Source organism: Sebastes fasciatus, chromosome 10, assembly GCF_043250625.1.
Source record: "Sebastes fasciatus isolate fSebFas1 chromosome 10, fSebFas1.pri, whole genome shotgun sequence".
Taxonomy (NCBI): Eukaryota; Metazoa; Chordata; class Actinopteri; order Perciformes; family Sebastidae; genus Sebastes; species Sebastes fasciatus.
In genome coordinates, this window is record NC_133804.1 from 29,784,503 (window position 1) to 29,804,920 (window position 20,418).

The 20,418-nt window shown below is 40.8% G+C and overlaps 1 protein-coding gene across 4 annotated transcripts in view; it reads left to right on the forward strand.

Annotated features, from left to right (window-relative positions):
- The window catches only part of enox2 (ecto-NOX disulfide-thiol exchanger 2), a 209,735-nt gene that overhangs the window by 57,547 nt on the left and 131,770 nt on the right, over positions 1 to 20,418 (forward strand). Inside the window, exon 1 of one of the 4 annotated variants that reach the window (XM_074649304.1) lies at positions 166 to 326. The exons of the other annotated variants lie outside the window; for them this stretch is intronic. Coding sequence (XP_074505405.1) covers positions 305 to 326 — 22 coding nt within the window. The 5' untranslated portion in view covers positions 166 to 304. Of the gene's footprint in view, positions 1 to 165; positions 327 to 20,418 lie in introns of those variants that run through there. 4 annotated transcript variants of the gene reach the window in all.

The window sequence follows — 20,418 nt, forward strand, 5'->3', positions numbered from 1 at the left end:
CAGAAGAAGAAGATAGTCAGTGACTGCATATTTAATGCGCACCACAGACTAAGCTGTTCGCCTGCGCGCCAAAGCGAACTTCTGCTTCGGTCAGCGAACCGGGCAGCGCGTCGTGAGGGCGGGCTCGCCTGCGCGTCGCTAAAAGGTCCCGCTTCGACTGGCTGCTGCTCTCATTGCAGTCCAGTCTGCCGAGCTGTGCGGAGCGGAGCGGACTGACTGAGGTCTCCATTCAAGGATTTTACTTCGTCCACTTCGTCCTGCAGCAGAAGACCCGACAGGACTCGCAGCTCTTCTTCTGTGGACCATGTTTCTGTTGCAGTACACAGGTACGTGCTCCAACTTGGATCTTTATGGAGACGTGCAGCGGAGATCTTTTATTTGGGTTCCGACTATCCAATAGGCTCTACTTGTGTTGCTGCAGGCTACAATGTATCACATGTATCACTGACTTATTGGACGCATTCTATGCCTCATTGCTACATTGTTTCATACAAGTTCTACCAGCTAAGATATGGGGCTTTTCTTGGCCGTGTTTGGTGCGTAATTGTCGGGCGTATACCAGCTGTAGAGACCGCAGAAGGAGAACCGTGCTGCTGCCTCCTCTCTCTCCACCGTACTGTAGCAGCCACACGGTCGCTTTTTTTTCCGTGTGCACTTGATGTGTTGCTGCTTTATGATGATAAATGATCCACAATAATTTCCCTGTACGCATTTTTATCAGCACAATAAACACCATTCTGTTGACTGACAGACGCCTACTGCAGCTGTTTATGGGGGAAGTTTGTCAGAATCCATTTCATCCACCGGATTACTGCTATTGAAATGCATCTTTTTTCAATCCGGTTTCTATTATATTCGATTCAGCATAATAGATGGAGCTTGGTGAGTCACATTGTAGTGGATATACAGGCCTGTGTATCATGTCTAGTGTTCACATATAAGTTGTTTGGTCCAACTGTGTCATTTGTTCCCACCACAGCGCGTAAAGAGCTGGATTTAAATGGGACATTTTCTCTCTCTGGGCTTCACAGGATCTAATCAAGCGAGGAGGATGCTGTCTGAACTCTCACATTAACCTGCTTACTCTGCTTTTATTCTGGCTACTTGCTCTGTTTATAGTCATGGTAAATTTACCTCTGATGTCCCCACAGCTTTTCCTCTCTTGTTTATGGAGCCTAATTGCTACTTTTCCTTTTTAGCTCATAAAAGCAATGACTTGTCAAAGATTAGTCTCATGGTATTAATTTGTCAAAGTAGTGAGTATACTGCAACCAGTTTGTTTGTACTTTACACATTATATTATTTATTAGGGGTGTAAGAAAATATTTAAAAAAATTGATTATGGCAATATTATGTTTTGTGATACTGTATTGATTCTCCAAAACACTGTATTGATTTTTAATTAATAGTTTACATGCAAAGATTAACTCTGACAATACTTAATTTCAATGAAAAGATACACAGTGTCTGTGCCCTCTCAAAGTAGTGCTGTGAAGTTGGATGTTACAGGGACTGTGATGAATGCAAATGCAGATCCTACTGTTCTGATTGCATAAAAAAAGTCAACTTTTTTACTCAGTTATCCAAAAATTTGATTAAAAATAAATACATAAATCACAATATATTGAATTGTAACCCCTGTATCGTGATACGTATCGTATCGCCAGATTCTTGCCAATACACAGCCCTATTATTTATACTTTTTAACCTATAGAAGCAGGCTCTGCAGGTGTCTTGGTAAAATAAGGTTTAATTAATTTTGCAATGGAGGTTAAAAAAAGTTGCAGTAATTAGAGTAATTTCACAGTGCATGATTAATAATTCAAAATATATAACATGTAGTTTAGGGTGACCGGGTGTCCCACTTTACGAGGGGCTGCACATCATTTTTATCCCTTGTCCCACGTCTCACATATTGAGACGATGTCCCACATTTTCATTGGCTTTAGTTTTTCAAAATTCAAACCACTGCAGGACAGACGCCCCCCAATGGCTGTCAAGATGGCAGGGGGCTGTGTTTGCTGTCAAACTGCGCACACGTGGGTCAAGTGCAGGTTAACATTTCAACAGAGAAAATTGCGAGTCACCTCAAAAGTCACAAGCTATGCAGATTTAGGCGGAATATGATGGAAACTACCACAAAGAAAAGGAAGGGCAGCTATAACAAAGACTGTGAAACCACTTATAAGTATTAACAACCCGGTGGAAGGTGATTCTCAGAGGTTTTTGTGAAATTTTGCCAGTTATTTTTCAATTTCACACAGGGAATACGACATGAAGCGACACAGTTCATGTGAGTCTCACAAGAAACGTGTGACTCAAAAAGAGACGTGCCGATCGATGGATGCATTCGGGCAAAGCATAGAGATGTCACAAGATAAGGGCCAGAGTAGAAATGTTTATTATTTAAGTTACAGACTACCTCTCAGCATCGGTAACGAGTCCCACATTGTCCCACACAAACTCTTTGTCCCACATTTGGTTTGTCGGGATCTGGTCACCCTAATGTAGTTTAGGACAAAAATGACTCTGTGCCTCTGACCAGAGGATGAAAATGTGTTCCTTGTCTTCCTCTGATTGGAAGCATTTTGTTTCTCTGTTACGCTGTTGTTTATCTTATGCAGACAGAACGGATCAGTTCCCTTCTCCTCCATTTCCTTCCCCTTCCAGAGGCACAAACACGCTTTGAATCAAATTGAGTGAATGGGGCCGAGTGCCTCCCTATGACCACTGGGAGAGAAAAGGTCCATCAGGCCTTGTGACAGCCATTTACCTCCACGCTGCACTAGTCCTCTCTGATCAATGGGCAGAGCATCCTTAGATTGCCTTTAATGGTGCGAGGGGAGGGGGGCACTTTGCTTAGATCTGTCAGAGAGGAGAGATTTAAAGGTTGTACATGGAGAGTGCTTGAGAAGGAGCTTAAATATTTCAGCTCTCTTTGGCATAGGATGAGAGTGCTGCAGAACAAATTAAGACTGAATACAGAGCAGACTACTGTACAATACCAGGAGATTTGGCAGCTTTGGAAACTCTCAGATTTTAATTGGCTGGTGCGTGACGAATTGTGGTTGCTAAGTGGGATTCTCATAGCTGTAGCTGTCGAGGAAAAAATAACAAAAGTGGCAAATACAAAAGTAAAAAAACAAAGTGAAAAGATGAGTCCTAGATGACCCACAGATTTGGAGAAGCTAGTTACCTCAATGAGCCTGACTAAGTGGAAATTAATTGTGGGGGAATCCGTTATCACTGGAAACTGTCATGCTTTTTTTGATGGTTTAAAATATAGCCCCATACAGGAGGATACTCACAGTTTGTCTCAGGACTTAAAAGCATAAATTGCAGCCTTGACAAGCGCTGCATTGTGACTGTAAACCTGCTGCTGGACAACATTTACATAATAATGTAGTGCCTATTAATTTGGAAGTGAGCATCAATTCTCAAGGCTGAAAGTAATATGTGCCCGCTCACCAGCAGGGATTATTTGAATAAGATGTTCAGAACCAGGAAAAAAAATTATGTCAATGTCAACCAGCTAATTTATTCGTCTTTGTGTTGCGATCACAAGCACTTCACCTGGAAATATAACGCAGTTTGCTTCCGTTTCAATCAGCCTTGTTACAAACTCCCAGAGCTGTTCACTGACTCAGCCTGCCCGACCCGTCTGTATTATTCACCTGACTGCTCAAAGCTGAGCTCACAGATGGCTACAGTACAGTAGGAAGCTCTTTAGCTTACTGATGTGGTGAGTTTTGTACATAAACTTAAAAGTGTGAATTCCACATGTAAAGCTTTGGCAGTGTGTTGGTTGTTAGTTAAACCAAGGAAAGTTATGCCTTTGGAAATAGTTACATCCAACTAGGGATTCCCCCCTCTTAGTCCATTAGTCGACTAATCGGTTGTTTTGGTCTTAGTCGACTAAGATTTCTTTAGTCTATTAGTCATTTTTTATGCTTTTTTCATGCTGAATGACATTAATAAGAAACTTATGAGCACATCTCTGGTAAATACACGATTTCAAGTGGTGCTTTTGTTTGATTCTTTGTGCAAAAACTCAGTTTTACAGATCTGTCGATTAAATCAACTAATCGATTAGTCGACAAAATTGTATCAGTGTTAGTCGACTAAGAATTTCTTTGGTCGAGGAAATCCCTTCATCGAACATGTTTACTAATTTGTAACAACATGAGTGTTTCTATAAACTGAACTGGGTTGCAAGTCTGTCTCCTCCGTTGTTCAAGCACTTTCTCAGTGCATTCAGATTAGGTTAAAGGAATACATTACGTGCTGCAGATTTACATACATTAAATGGCCACCACTGCAGTGATACCTGTCAAAAAAATCTAAGACTGCAACTGTAAAAGAGACTTTGCATATTTCTAGCTGACTTGTGCTTTTATTTAGTCAGTTATTCTGAAGACCTTCCAATAGTTTTAAATATTGTTTTCCCTGAGTAGATACTAAGATACAGAGTGACACAGAATTACCCTACACAGGCTGTTCTCCTACACTGTTCGTAGCTATACCTACGGAAATGCACTCTAATTCATATTTATCCTATGAAATCAATACGTATATAATCCCTGTAATTGTGAACTAGGAAGTATAAAAAACACACCAGACTACCTCCCAGGAGACAGCTGGTCGTGTCCCGTGTGAAACCAGAAGTCAACATAAGTTACGCTGAGTTATTTGAACTCAAACCATGATCTTTTCCTAAACCAAACCAAGTAGTTTTGTTCCCTAAACCTAACCAAGAAGACATAAGTTTATTTTGGAAAGACTGTATGCATGTAACAAGTGGCAATTGACATGTGTTGCTGGACATTTGTAGGAGAATGCACGAAAAAGATATCATACGATACGTTTCCCTACAACAGGATGATCAGTTAATCTAGTAATATTCCATAATTTGTCCAGTACAGTACAGTCCAAAGGAAGGTGTCACTCAGTTTAATGATGCTGTGCTTGTGAAACCTTCATGACATTGGTGTCCAGCTGAGTCCTTTTATGGCAGTGTCTCTACATCACTACTGAAAAGACGACTTGCCACATTTAGACCTTTTGTGCGCTCATGTCAAAGTGCACTAAATAGATGTCAATGCTTTCCCACAGAAGGATTTCCCCTAATACAGTTTTATAGCTGTCACTACAGATAGTACTGCATGTTCTTGAGTCCTGCTCCCACTAAATCTAGTTATATTGTTTGGCTTATGAAGCTTTGATAAGCCCTACTGTGTGCTGTCCTGAGTGTTTCTGTTTGCCATCATTGATGACAATGGATAATGGATAAAAGTGTTGCACATATTGAAGGGCAGAGAGGAAGTTATGGTCTTGTTATAGTCTTGTTTCTGTAGTTATATTTTGATGGTTTTACTACATCTTGTTGTGCTGCTGCTGCTGCTGCTAAGCAATACGTTTCTTGTTTTTATACTGCAACTTGTGGCCACTAGTGGTTTACAAAAGTCAGCTCTGTGTGGATTGACAGTTGATTGTTTGTAATACAGCTACAACCCATCTCTGTTTGGTAATGAGTAATGTTGTGATGTGCTGGTGCTTGTTGTCAAAGGAACTTCTTTGTTTGTCTCCGTTCACCACAGCTCTTGTCTATTTTCAGAAGAAAACGTTGCCTTAGAGACTGTTAAGGTTTGTGTGGTATGTTACAATCCATGTTAAGGAAAAAGGAGAAAGTCCTCAATGATCCATACTGGTGGACAACCCTGTTGGAAAAAATCAGTTTTTACCCTCAACTCTCCATCACGAAACAACATCCATTCATTACAAAGCTCCCAATGGGAAGATGGTGTGGATGCTTCTTCACACACTTTTTTACAAGATGCTTGGCTGCTTTTTGTCAAGTTATCCCCATTTCACGTGGTGCTATCTCTCCAGCACACCATCTGTTGGGCTGATGTTTAAGACTGTTTGTGTAATAATGATTGTTTCATTGCCTCACCAGTCATCCTAAATCTCCGTGGCAGCCTAATGTAGGGTAATGATTGTTGTTTATTCCTGTGTCTAATGCTCACTTGTTTGTGCCCTCCAGAAAACCATTCGATTGGGTGTAATTGTTCAGCTTTTGAATAACAACAGCAGAGCTAAAATGAGGCTAAAATGTTGTTCTGTTTGAAGAAAAGAATATTAGCTTGTGTTGAAGATACCTGTGAGGATCAGCGATGCTGGCAGCAGCGGCAGCCGTTCAACCTGCCATCTGGTATTGAGTAGCTAAGAGAGCTTGGCAGTCTGAAGGCAACCAACTCTGGGGCTCCATCCACATCACTGACAGAGCTCTTCATTTCTAATCACTTTCATGATAAGCAACCACACAGGGAACCTTGAAATTGGAGCTAAGGACTCTGAAACAGCATGTTCAGGAGCTACATGAGAGATGAAGTGAACCATCAGCCTTATTCTGCATTTGCCGTATATGAGCAGTGTGCGTGAGACGGGATTGTGGCTGCCGTGTTAAACCCTGCTGACAGTTCCCTTTGAGCAGAGCAGAATAGAGAAGCGATTTGAAGGAGCTGGATTATGCCGTTCACCAGGGAGTTGCTGTACAACTTTTCCACATTTTTCAGATCTACTCTCAAAAACATATAATGAAAACTTCAGTCTTCCACATTGGTCTCTACGTTCTGTGTAATCTGTAGTCCAACATGTGTTGGAGAAGGGTAAAGCACACATTGGAGGCATGTATTCTACATTTCGCGCTGACTATATGCCATGTTTAACAAAGATATGTTAAAGCAGCCAGGACATTTTCCCACCGGGTCATAAACTCGTGACAACACCAGTGTTGCGGATTACACTGAACATTTTACGAGAAAAGACATCAATATCGGGCAAGTAATGTAATCGGTGTATGCCCGAACACCGGTGACACCGACCGCTGTGGCAAGCCTAACACACACACTTTTACATCCAATTGTAATCATCAGTTTCCCCGTGTGCTGAATCAGTTCAGCCCCTTTAATTACAAGGCTGTTCAAACTCTTTTGACTCTTTTGTTGTCTCTTTAGCTTGGACTCAATCTGAACTGTGTGAACTTAATTCTTTAATTACTTTTAAACCAGGTGAACTGAGCTGTGGGCAAATAATTGCTTTCTTGATTAGTACTTTTGGTGACAAACATCTTGTGTGTTTTATCATTAATATGATATTGAATATCTTAATGATGTCTCAGTTTAAGTAATGTGTGGCAAGTGTTAAGTAGATTAGGGCTGCCACTAACGATTATTTTCATTATTGACTAGCCTGCCAATTCCTTTACACGATTAATCGTTTAGTCAATAAAACGTCAGAAATCAGTAAAGAAATGTCCATCACAGTTTCACTATAATGTAAGGCTAAGAAAGCAGCAAATTCTTACATTTGAGATGTCATTTTTTGCTCGAAAAATGACTAGCGATTATTAAAGTAGTTGCTGATTAATTTACTCTCATCAACTTATCAATTATTTGGCTAATAATTTGCAGCTTTAAGGTAGATCATCTTGGGTTCACTGGGCTTTTTTACTCATGAATTAGTAGGTGTATGCTTCCTTTGACGTGACCGATTTATGTCACCGTTTAAATGTCCGACTCATCTTGTCATTCTAACTCAAAGTGACTTGTTTGGTCTTGAGCATGGTCTGCCACTCATCCAAGAAGTTTTATTATAAAAGTAGAACAGCACTGTATATGTGACAAAACATCTTTTAAACCAACCATCAAGTCCAGACACTTTTGACTGAGTTCTTATAGCTATCCTGTGACGTGGGTGTCAGTCTTGACGGTCATATTGGACTGACTGTCAAACCTTTGCAACTCAAAAATGTAGGAGCAACAACCCGGCTAACCTGCAGGACTCGTGTTTTAGTAATGAGGGAATCCAGAGCTGTCACTTTAATTTGCAGACATACACATAGCTGCATCTTTTTGACTGCCCCACTTCAGTGTGCTGAGGGATAGAAAAGGACAACTCTCTGGGTGAAACAGTCATGGAAATATTGCACCTACCTGGCAATGTGACATTCCCGAGAGAGAGAATGAACCTGAGTTTTTGTTTTTACGATGACATTTTTTTTTTTCCCTCACCGGCAGTGCCAAGAGAAGCAACTGAAAGTAGCACAGCATGTGGCGTGATAGATCACCAGAGGGATGTGGGACGCTACCGCTGTACATCTCTGAAGTTACCTGTGTTCACTGCTGCTTCAGAGATTGTATTACAATAAATGTCCTGCCTTAGCACTGCATGATAAATTGATCCACTAAATCTAACTTTTATGTAGGAGTTGCATTTTGTTATGTGGTTTTCTTCTTTAAATATCATCAGCTTTACTGTGGATTTATTTGTGAGGAACCCAAATTTATTGCAGGAAATCCTGTGACATTTATTACACTTTTGCCGCTCCGAATATATGGGCTGTGTAGGAGGTGACCCTCTCTATCGAAATCTGTTCCTCCACACATTGATATGTTGAACATTTCCCCCATAGACAGCATGGAGAAAGCTGAGACCGTGGTTCAGCAGTTTGGACCAGAGAACAGGGGTGTCCATAGAGATTGCCTGTCTGGAAAGCAGCCATCACTCTACTGTAATAGAGACTGAGAGCCCATTTATATGGCTCTTACTTTGGGAAGAAGGAATGGCTTGAGGGGCGGGGAAAGGAGCATGAAAACAAGAATGGATGGACAGAATGCAACCAAGAATGCATTATTAATGGAGTAGCAGAGGTTCTCTGTATGCTTCCTGTCTTATGGGGGCATTTTGCCTCTCCGTCAAAGACTGAAAGAAGGTGCTTTCATGTGTACGTTGGTAGAATATGTCTATAAAACTAATAAGTTCATAATCTGGATCGGTTTATGTGATAACTTAGCCCTATGAGGAAAGGAAATGAGAATAGTTGGGGGCAACCCAGGAATTTTCCATTAGCAAGACACATTTTTTGTGGTGAATTTTGTTTGGGGTGTTTCTTTCCATTTTACATGAACAAACTCACACTCACAGATCCCCACTGTGCAGAAGCTTTCATAGCGCCGGAGAGAGAAAAAAAAACCCTATCTGAAATGTCATTGGAAGTGCTCTGAAAGGTTTGGTGTTTGAGCTCAAAGGAAGCCCTGTACTTGCATGTTTACCGCACTGAGCCTGGCTAAAGTCAGACCCCCGCTGCTGGATAAATGCAAGGCTTTTTTTTTTTTTGACGCTCAGCAAATGTTACTTGTCAATATTAGTTTGGTTTTTCTGCCTCTTTCTGACGAATGGAAGGTCAGCATTTGTGGGAGGATGATACAACACCAGTGTAACATTTTCACCAATGAATGGGGTGTAGTTTTCAGTTTGGTTCCTTTAAATTATAGCTCTGTCTATTTTGGACCGTTGGAATGCCAGTTGAGGTCAGCATTTGTGTCAACTTGAGTGCTCTGCGTCATGAAAGGGGCGAGTTGAATTGAGGACAGCAATTTTATGTTCAAAACCCAGACACTTGACTTTCAGTACACCGGAGGACATTGCACATTTTTTTAAAACCTTTTTTTACCTGCACATGATTTAGTTGTAGCGGACTCAGTTTTAAAGCTAGAGTGAAGATACTGGTATCATATGAAACTACAAAACCTAATGAATCCATTGGTACCAACCATGTCATACTACCTTGTTGCGAAAGAGGCTAAAGAACATTCATGCTCTACATTTTGGCAAGAAAAACTGTCATGGCCATTTTCAAAGGGGTCCCTTGACCGCTGACCTCCAGATATGTGAATGAAAATGGGTTCCATTGGTACCCACGAGTCTCCCCTTTACAGACATGCCCACTTTATGATAATCACGTTATCACATTATGTTGCCTGTTGGGCTCGAGTTTTGCCATGTTATGATTTGAGCCTATTTGTTATGCTAAATGCAGTACCTGTGAGGGTTTCTGGACAATATTTGTCATTGTTTTGTCTTGTTAATTGATTTCCAGTATTAAATATATAAATGCAATTGCATAAAGCAAGCACATGTGCCCACTCCCATGTTGATAAGAGTATTATAAAGAGAGTATTTATAAATCTCCCTTTAAGGTACATTTAAACAGATACAAAATGTGCAACTAATTTGCAATTAATTGCAATTAATCATGGACAATCATGCGATTAATCGCGATTAAATATTTTAATCGATTGACAGCCCTAGCTTTTACCTTTCGGTATGCATTGTTGAAACTGTTTTAACACAACAGTGACGTCTGAGCTGGCAAGACTGATTGGCATTGCGGTTCTGTATCTGTGCTGGAAGTGATCTTCTCTCCTCTTGTGGGGCGGAGTAGTAAACAACTCTGTGCTTCCTTTTCCGGGGGAGTCAAAACGAGTGCGATCGACTCTCACTGTAGAGCCGATGGGCATCTTTTTTTTTTAAATCTCCGTAGCGTGCGGTCCCACTCACATTGAATAGCAGCCTATCGCTGTCCCAGTTTTTGAGTATGCATACACGTGTGAACAACCCGTTAGGCATGCTAACCACACATGTTTTGAGAACAACACAGAAGGATCTTTATTGCAGTTTAATCGTAGTAATACTAAAAGTGCTGACTGGTTTATCCTGTGGTGGCCAACGGGCTTTGTTGCACTTCTCTCTCTCTTTCTCCCCTTATTTCCTGTCAGCTTTCTGCTATAAACCATCCAATAAAGCCCCCCAAAATCCCCCAAATTCATCTAGGAGTATAGACCAAAAGAGACATGATTTTTGAGGCGTTACTGATATTGATATTTTAGGGGAGTCACCCCAGGCAACAACATTGTTTTTTATGAACTTGTCAATTTTTTGATTTTGGGCTGTTTTGCTTCCATAACATGTCTTCTTTCAGACTAGTGGAAAGAAAACATCCAAAATACAGATTTGGCATTTCAGCAGGACATTTCAAAATTGGAAAACTTGCCAGTGCTTTCTGAGGGACAAACTATGCCATGGCGACACTTCTTCGAATTAACTCAAACATATCTTTGGCATATTATATATCGGCCTGGTCCAATTATCAATCAAGCCCTATTTCAGACCGCTGAGACTAAAATAACTGGCTTTTAATCCTGACAGTTCAGTTTAATAGAAATGTGTTGTCGATGTTGCAGCATCTAAAAAGCAAATGTCCCTGAGATCAGTGGCTGGATATCCGTGCCCTCAGCACCTTGCCCTGCATTATTTCTCAGCACTCTCTGCCAGCAATCAGTACAGGTCTATACATCTTTAACTGCTCTTTGACCTCGCTCTCGGTGTTTGTGCCAGCAAACTAAACTTTTGTTTTTGGCATCACCGCAGCACCATCCACCTCCCTGCACTGCTATACATCAAGATGGTTATTCAGATGATCTGTCCGAGATGCTGAATGTCGTTCCTCGTGGGCGCTGTGGGCTTAAGGACATATGCTGACAACAGCCGACTTCACATCATGGCACTGAACACAGCCATTACAGACAGGGAGGTAATTGGATTCACAAATCAGCCATGGCTCCGGGTTTATAGTGGCACTGGGCTTTATGGGTCATATTTCAAAGACTGGTGGGCAGTTTGTCAGAGAGGGGGGCGCTCGGTGGTAACGAGAAACTGGTGCAGGAGGCAGACGGAGTCGGAGGAGCATCTGAACTCTCCTTTTTTGCCTCGGGGAAAGCGGTGGAGAGAAATACAGAGATAAAGAGTGGATCTGTCCCAAACAAGGTCTTGTCAAATGTTATAGCTCTTTGGTGAAATGGACTGAAATACATTTTTATTTTCTTTGATTGAAATTGTCCTTTTTCACAGCCTCGACCTTGCGTCCTTATAAACATTTTCTTTCAGTTCATCCGGTTTGGTTTACGTGGAACTCGTTCCTCTAAACCACTTATTCTATACATATCTATTTTCTTCCTGTTTGGTTGTTTTCTCCCTTGTAGACAAATAAAATCTCCTGAGTCACAGGGAGGTCGATGATAGAGCGTGTGTGTGTTTGTGAGACCGGGTGGGAGGAAAAGCCGAGGAGAATCTTCTCCCTGTCTTCCTCTCATATAGTGCTGAGACCTACTGCAGGTTCTCCGTCATGCTTCCTGTGCTTGTCCCAACAGAAGTCAGGGAGGTAGATCGATATGAAGATTAATTATTGTGTCCAGGTTTAGGGCGGCACTGACAACCTGCATTTTTTCAGGCCTCTAGTGAGTGTCCAAAAGCTTCCCTTCCTGACGAGCGTCGAGCTTTAGCTTGTTAGTGTGGTCCCTGGACCGAAGCTGTGCTGGGAGAAAATTGGACCAGGCTCCAGGGTAACGCAGAGAAGCTCAGCTCAGCACCACCAAGAGGCAAACCAGGGGTCCCACAACATTCTCATGGGCCCAATAGAACCTTCTGGATATCAGGTTAACTGCACTGAGGTATCTGAGGGAGGAGGGATACCCCAGACTGTAGTAGAATTGTTTGTTTCTCTTGGGCGCTTCAAATGCCTCAAATTAAACATTTCCTTGGATTGATCTGGATTGGATCACTTATAGAAGTCACAACTCCACGTTAAGATGATTTTTTGTCAAATTCATGAGTTATAAATACTAGGGTGGGAGAAAAATAGATTCACTTATGTATTTTTTTTTTTATTTCTACGATTTTGAAATGTATTTTTGAATGCCAGAATCGACATATTTGCTTCATTTGAGTCTATGCGGAGGTGGAAGGAAGTTACCGCTTTTATTGAGGATTATTTAATAGGTTTATGCAATATACAGTATCACTGTGACACTATTGAAGAGCGTTTAGAGTGAGATGACCAATATGTCATCATGCCAGTAAATCAACAGCATGTGTTCAGATAGGCCCGAACTGCCTGAGCAGGGAAAATTGGCCAACAGCAGAATGATAAATTCTCCTCCCGAAGGCCACTGGAGCATTTTAATGTTTTCTAAAGGTGTTGATGTGTCGAAATCATCACATTAACTTGAATCAGTCACAAACGGGTGTCGCTGGCAGGTGTCAGGGGTGATTATATTGACTCTAAACAGCCCCTGCATAGAGTGAAACAGATGACATAAAGGTCGTCAAAGTGGCATGTGTCTCTAAACTCACTCCATCCAAAAAAGATTTACATATAACATCAATTTAAAATGCGTTCAAAACATAGTCATATCCATAACGTCCACGTTTTTTTTTTTACTTTCACAATTTTGTTATCTTAGCGAGTGGATATGTATTTATTTTAATAATTCCTCCTCACCGGAGTAGAGTTACCTTAAAAGAGAATATCACTGACAATCTGCTTATTATAGTTTAATATTATTTCCCCCTGAGATAAAAGATTGGCCATGACAATGAGCATGAATAGAAAACGACTGAGGAGGGGGAATGACTAATGGATTTTTATAAGCTTTGATTTGATACAGAAACCCACTTTAACTGGAGCAGCCACAGAGTGCATGTTTGATTCAGGGTCAGTGGAGCAGCTGAATATCGTGGAGGAGAGCCGGTCAATAATTTGGATCTTTTATTTGCTACTCTCATTTCCCCCTAACCTTGAGTGGACTATTCAAAAATGTAATATAATGACCGTACGTCTGCTCTGCAAAAACTTGACATTGTCCAATTACAGGTCATTTTAGACCAATGTTAAGATTTGGTCTGCTTTCTTACATCTCATCAGGGAGATGATGCCGTGTTGCACAGACTGTGTCTGTAATTAGGACTTTAACGTGTTGGCTATGACACGTTTTCAAACATGACATGACAGCTGAGTTCAAACTGCGTCATCAGCAGTGTTTTGTCGCCAGAGGCTAGCTAGCCAACATGCTACAGTGATGTAACAGGTTAATGTAGCTAGAGCTTGATGTGTTGGTGATTTCTAGTGAACCAGGTGTAGTAACGTCAGCTCAAAGACTTTCAGAGAGGTTGAAAAGGTAGAAAGCCAGATGATTGTCAACAGGATAATATATGATACTCTATCTATATGAGTATTTGTTTTGTTTCCATAAAATCCCTCGTTATGTTCCCAGTTGTGTGTTACTTTTTATTTTAGGTACATTTTCTCTGTTAAAGCTGAAGTAGGCGAGATTGGAGCAAATATGATTTAAAAAAAGTTTTTTTTTTTTTTTAAACGGTCGCCTTATCGTGACAGTAGTACATGAAACGGGTAACCTGAAAAAAATCATGTTCCTCTGTGTCCTCCGGTGCTCCTAACGGCATCTGCAAAGTTTCACAGACCGGAGGAAAACAAGCAGTAAGAGCTGATCTGAGGTCTGCTGTCCATTTGCCGTCTATGAGAGCCGGCTGTCAACCACTCGCAAACTCCGGTCAAACTAGGCAGCGCTGATCAAATATGAATCAATATTATGTTACGTTAATGCCTATTTCTCTCCTCAGATGTTTTCAGAATCATCCAGTAGTGCACAGTTTAGCTGTAAAATGAGAACGTTTTTGACCCAGCAGCCATGTTGAGATCAGGTTGAGATGGCTTGAAGGAACACCAAGTTCCCGTCACATGACCGGAGCACAGCCAATAGGAACGCTCTCTCTCAATGAAATGACCTGTGATTGGTCAAAGTCTCCCGTCACAGGCTAGATGTTCTAAAGCCTGAAAACAGAGCCATGAGGAGGAGCAGAAGTCTAGTTATCTGTCAGAACACTTGAATTACAATATGCTGAAAGGTTATTATGGAATTTTTAACCAATAATGCCAAAAAGATATACTGCCTACTGCCACTTTAATTCATAGTTGCAAGAGCTGCAGTGATAAATGTCACTGTACACCAGTTTCAGTTATTTTTGCACGTTGTCTTTTCCTTGTCTTAATAACGACAATTCATTTATTATTTATTATTATTTAGTATTTGAGAAGATGCAACTAAGACAATTTTTTTATTGTATCTATTGTGGTCTGTAAGGGTAACACGGTGATGGTGACAAATGACAACTTTGGTGTTAACGTGATGTGTTAAAGTGGAGTTTGACTTCTTTTTGAGAATCGGACATTGTTTTGTTTCCCTGTTGCAGACGGAGCATCATGCTAGTCACACTCTCTTGCACAAAAACGTGGAAAAAAAAAATGGGAGACACAGCAGCACTCATCTCTACCTCCCAGTTCAGACAATCCCATTTTCAAATCGCTGTTGGAATGAAGCTGTCGGCACCAACAACTGTGAGAGCCGGTTGTGATAGAGTGTGTGTGTGTGTGTGTGTGTGTGTGTGCATGTATGCACACTTGGATGCTTTATTTGTGTTTGCTGTCTGTATGGAAATGTGTGCTGTTGGAATTGAGAGAACTCCCCATCAGCCTCCTCTGCTTCTGTCAAATATATATTTACATGTGCTTTCAGAGATTACAATTCATAGCAAGGAAGTAATAATTGTCTTTAAGATGTAGGATTGCAACTAAAGATTATTTTCAGTATGGATTAATCTGCCATTTATTTTCTCACTAACCATTTGGTTTATACAATACATACATACAATGTTATCTATCTATATAGGGGAAAAAACACTCTGGCTTGTTTGTAGTTTAGGGATGCACCGTTCCAACTTTTTCCATCCCAATACTGCTAGCGATACCTGAGCTTTGGGTACCAATCCGATACTAGTCTTTAATCAATCAGGTGTATGCTGGGATCATTCTTTTATGTGTAAGGCAACATCAGGCTTAACTTAAATATTGCTTTCTTAACTTTGTAAAACTAAATGTGACAAATGAATAAATAGATATAAATGTATTGAATTGTTATTTATTATTAAAGTAATAAATCGTACATCAGTAACTTGGCAAAACAAATCTGCAAAATTAACAGGAATTACAATTCCAGTTCAAAACTTAAATGCAACAACAAATTGGTCAAAACTTAAACAGGAATTAAAATATCAGTCTATAATGTATATAGTATATAAACATAGAATGGAATTTAATAGATTGGCCACATTGTCACGATAACCGATCCAGTTATTCGTGTTAGTATCGGAACGATATCCGATATCGGTGCATCCCTATTATATTTCTTTAAACCAATCACAGTCGTCTTGGACGGTGCGAAGCACAGGATGCAGCGGCGGTGCCCTTGCAAAACAGCGCAGATAGCGGAAGGGGAGGGGGATGCCGGCTGAAATACAGGATGCGGCCAATGGCAAGCTTTTACCCTCGGTCTACATCCGATGAGTCCGACTAATACAATGTTAACAAACGGTAAAAGATGCCCATTACAATTTCCTGAAGGCGAAGGTGACGTCTTCAGATCGCTTGTTTCATCTGACCAACTGTTCAACACACACAAATATATATTCAGTTTACTGTCAAACACGACTAAGAAAATCCTCACATTTGAGAAGCCGGAATCTGAAAATGTTTGGCATTTTACTTAAATGATTAATTGATTTTCAAAATAGATCAGGAATATTTTTTTCTATCAATTAATAATCGACTTACAGTTTCAGCTAATCTTTTATTTATATTTTGCTCATTAAAAGCTTACAGAGTGGTTTACTGTTGAGATAAAAGTCAAAGGACAGGATTAATAAAGTACAAGGTAGAAGTGAAATAATAATGAATAAGTTATGCTTCTATATCTAAGCACACATTTTAGGAGCTTTAGTTCTCCGGCTGTAACTAAAGCTGTTCTGAGAACGAGGACTAAGAACCAGACAGCCGCTGAGATGGTTGGCACAGTCCGTGCTTAACACCGCTGCGCAAACTCAGGTGTTCCAGGTTTTTTTTATGTAGTAGATGAGAAGCCTGGCATCACCATCTTGCTGTTGTCGCACCCTTTCTTTACTGTTTCCGCTCTCATCACATTAGCCATTGAAAACAGTGCGACTGCATTCCCCAGTCTGTCTGCTGTGATGAGTGATAGACGGATGGATTGATGGCGTGAGGAGGGAGAAAATAAAGAACAGATGAGTGGAGACAGGCTCAGCCAGATCATAGCCTCCGTCGCTATCCCTTCGCATGATCTATGGGGCTTCATTTGTTTGTGCTGTTTTGGTAATTAAACAGGGGAGGCCCACTCAGTGGAGTCTGGCTGTTGGCTTAGTTTCTCTCCCCTAATCTTCCCATAAGACCAGATAATTAATGGTGGGATGGCAGGAGTTTCCGCAGTGCACAGCCCTTCTGTTAATGGAAGGGATTCGTCTTGTTTACTCAACTTACCCCTTGTTTCCTTATTCAGAGCTCGGTCAAGGTGTCGTGGTCCAAGATTTGAGTTTTGGCATCTGTCCAGACGTCTAATGGCAGATGATGTCGTGACGAGTCCTGGAGCAGACATGTATATTCTCAGCTAGGATTTATCCCTCATCCTAATTGTGACTTTTATCTTCATTGTTTGTTTTAGCCAAGTATTAAATGGATTATGAGCGTGCTGAAAAGTTCAAGTATTACAATCCCACCAAATTATCCATCCCAGTTTACGCTAGGAGTATTTTAAAATTGTTATTTAAAACATTTATTTTACTGTGCATGTTAAAGGATATGGCTGTTGATATTCCATATTCCCCCCCCCCCCCCCCAATGTTCTGGGCTTGGAGCAGCCACTCGACCTCTGTGCTAATGACGAAAGATTTTGAAAAAAAATATCCGATTGAGATCATTTTGACTGATATTGCGATATGATTTACGATATTAGAGGGAATGATCATTTTTACATCATTAATCTCATTTTCATTGAAACCATATTAAAAGGATTATGGTGTGATTTTTGTGGGTATCTGAACCAAACACAGATGTTTTCTGAAGTCTGTAGAGTGTAAGCCGGGACATCTCTTCAGCATGACAATATTACATTTAAAATGGTATTTTGACACACATTTTGCCTTTAACAAATATTGCACATTGTGTGATTTTGAAAATTGCAGCAGACCATATTGCAATTTTGATCAAATTTAGATTACTTGTGCAGCCCTACTAAAGATGCTAGTGTAGCTTACTAGTTTCTTTTCAGCCACCCCAACACAGCCGCTTAGAGCGCCTGCATGTTACAAATATTGATATTTGGCAGCAGTGAATCAATAACTTATTGCAAGAGGAAGTAATACAATATATTCCTGTATCTGTATTTTGTCCCACCCCTAATGCCGATATTAGCTTTATGCAGATATGCCGATACTGATGTCAGTATTTGGAAGATTAAAAACTCAAATAACACTAACAAAGAATCCAGTATCCGTTGGGCTATACGAGTTATGGTTGGTTACATGGTGATTGTTGACATCACAAAGAATATAGAATATCCCCAGTCCTTGTGAACTGTAGATGGGATTTAGATTAGTACTGCTCCCTCTGATTGTGGATATTATTACATTTGATATGCATGTATATTCATTCCTGTGTTATTGGCAAGTGTCAATCTGAATGTGGCTTGTCTCATACAGTGGTTGGACATGTAGCCTGCAGGTAAACTGAGTAGTGAGGAAACGAGAGAAGTGTTCCTGTGGGCAGCTAGCTGCTCAAATCTCCCCCGGAGCAATGTTTTGACAAAGGCCTTTGAAGAGCTGAGCTGTCAGCGTCAGCCTCCCGACCAGACTCATTAGCCAACACCACCACCAGGAGAACAGGCGAAACGGAGACACCTCTTCAGCAGCACTCAGGAGAAAATGGCTTTCTAACTGCAAATTAATTTTTAGGAATGAGAGATTCGTTGGGTGAGAACAAGGTGGGGAGCGCGTTTAGTATTGTCTGATGAAGTGGGTTCCTCTGTGTGAGTGACATGCCACAGAAATTCACATTAATGTGGATCCTGGGGAGAACTTCATCCGCAGGAGCTGCTTGAAGGTAAACTGAGCACTGTGGGGATGGGAGATATTCCCGTGGTAGACTAGTTGGTTAGGGTTGTGTTTAATTGTCTTTGTACATGTTGCCTGCTGCTGAAGTCTCCCGTCAGGTCCTCGAGTTTTATGTAGTAGAGAAGCTATGAGGATTAACATGCAGAGAGAAACATAAGCAACTGCCCGGATAGCTGGCTCCAAAACAGTGATTGGCTTATGAATGATTTCTAAACGGGGCTTAGAGCTCAGGAGGGCACTTCACCAGGGTAAAGTGCCCTCAAGATCATCTGAGGAACACAAATATTGTTAGTTACTGTTCTGTTACTTAACCGCCATGATTAATGAGCTGAGATATTTGAAGTACTCATTTCAAGTATGTGTGGTTGGTTGCTGGTTAAGGTATGCTGCACTGGGCAGCGTTCGGAGTTGGCTGGATGTCGATCCAGATCTGATGGAAGAAATCTGAGGCAGACGGCTCAGTCATGAAAACCCTGCACGTCAGCTCCTAATTTAGATTTTTGTTGCTGTTAAATATATTGCTTTTACATTAGAGCCCTCGTTAAATAAAAACGTTGTAGATGTTGTGTGGACCTTTTGATCATATTATCTTCATTAGCAGATGGGGTTTTCCAGCTGTCATTGATTAGTAAATGTTAAAATTCCTTTTTTCTATCATCATTTTTCCATTTAAAAACTGGCAAACTGTCATCTGCTGATGAAGATCATGCGATGTGATCTAAAGCTAAGTGGAGTTGTTTTGTTAATTGATGTTTCCAAGATCAGGATTGACCATTTACATTTGAAAATGTACAACAGTATGAAGGGATAAAAGCATCTATAAAGTTACACACCATTTTTAAAGGGCCCCTTTTCCAATTTTCTACCTGAATCCCAATATTTTAATGTGGAAAGTGTGAAATAGTGAGCTCACCCCCAGTGGTTCAGGCTATTTGATCCAGGTCAAATACCAGCTGTATTTCCCTCTCCCATGTCGGTGAGCCATAGCAGTTTGCTGCCTCCTACCGCTCACCTTACAGTACAATTGCGAACAGAGACCATAGTTTATAGTGGTCATAAAACCACACAAAAGGCACTAGTGCAGTAAAAATTCCATAATTCAGTTTCATATCCATTTGCATGGACAATCATAACTCCTCTGGAGCCGGTCCAGAATAACGCAGCCAAGAATGAACATCTTGTTAAAGTTTTAGAGGGCGTCTTCTTCCCCACTGAAGCCCTTAGGAACATATGTCAGCAGTATATCACATGGAAATCTCCGAATTTTTTGTCTTCTCTACTTAATACGTATTGGATTGCGTGCCAGTCTAAAATTAATCAAAAGTGTTAGTAGTTGTGTCAGCAGTTTTTTAATCATCAGATGCCATTTACATTTGTCTAGAGGATCTCCCCGCGAGGGAATAAAAACGGAGCAGCTTTCACTTCACATTTGAACATCTCCACGAGTTTACAGCATATCATGCATACATGATAAACCCTACTTTCCAAATCTTTTACCATCCACATTATAGAGATGAAGCGGCATCATGACATCTAGCTATCATTCATTAGTTATCTGCTTTTGGCCTTTTGAGGTTTTCAGCCCAATGGTATGGAACTGGGTCTTGTAGTACAGACAGGATTAGGGTTCTGCTGTGGTCCATCATCCAGAAATAGCGCAGGCTGTTTGCCGGCTGCTCTGGGACTGAGTGGTTACCGGAGGGC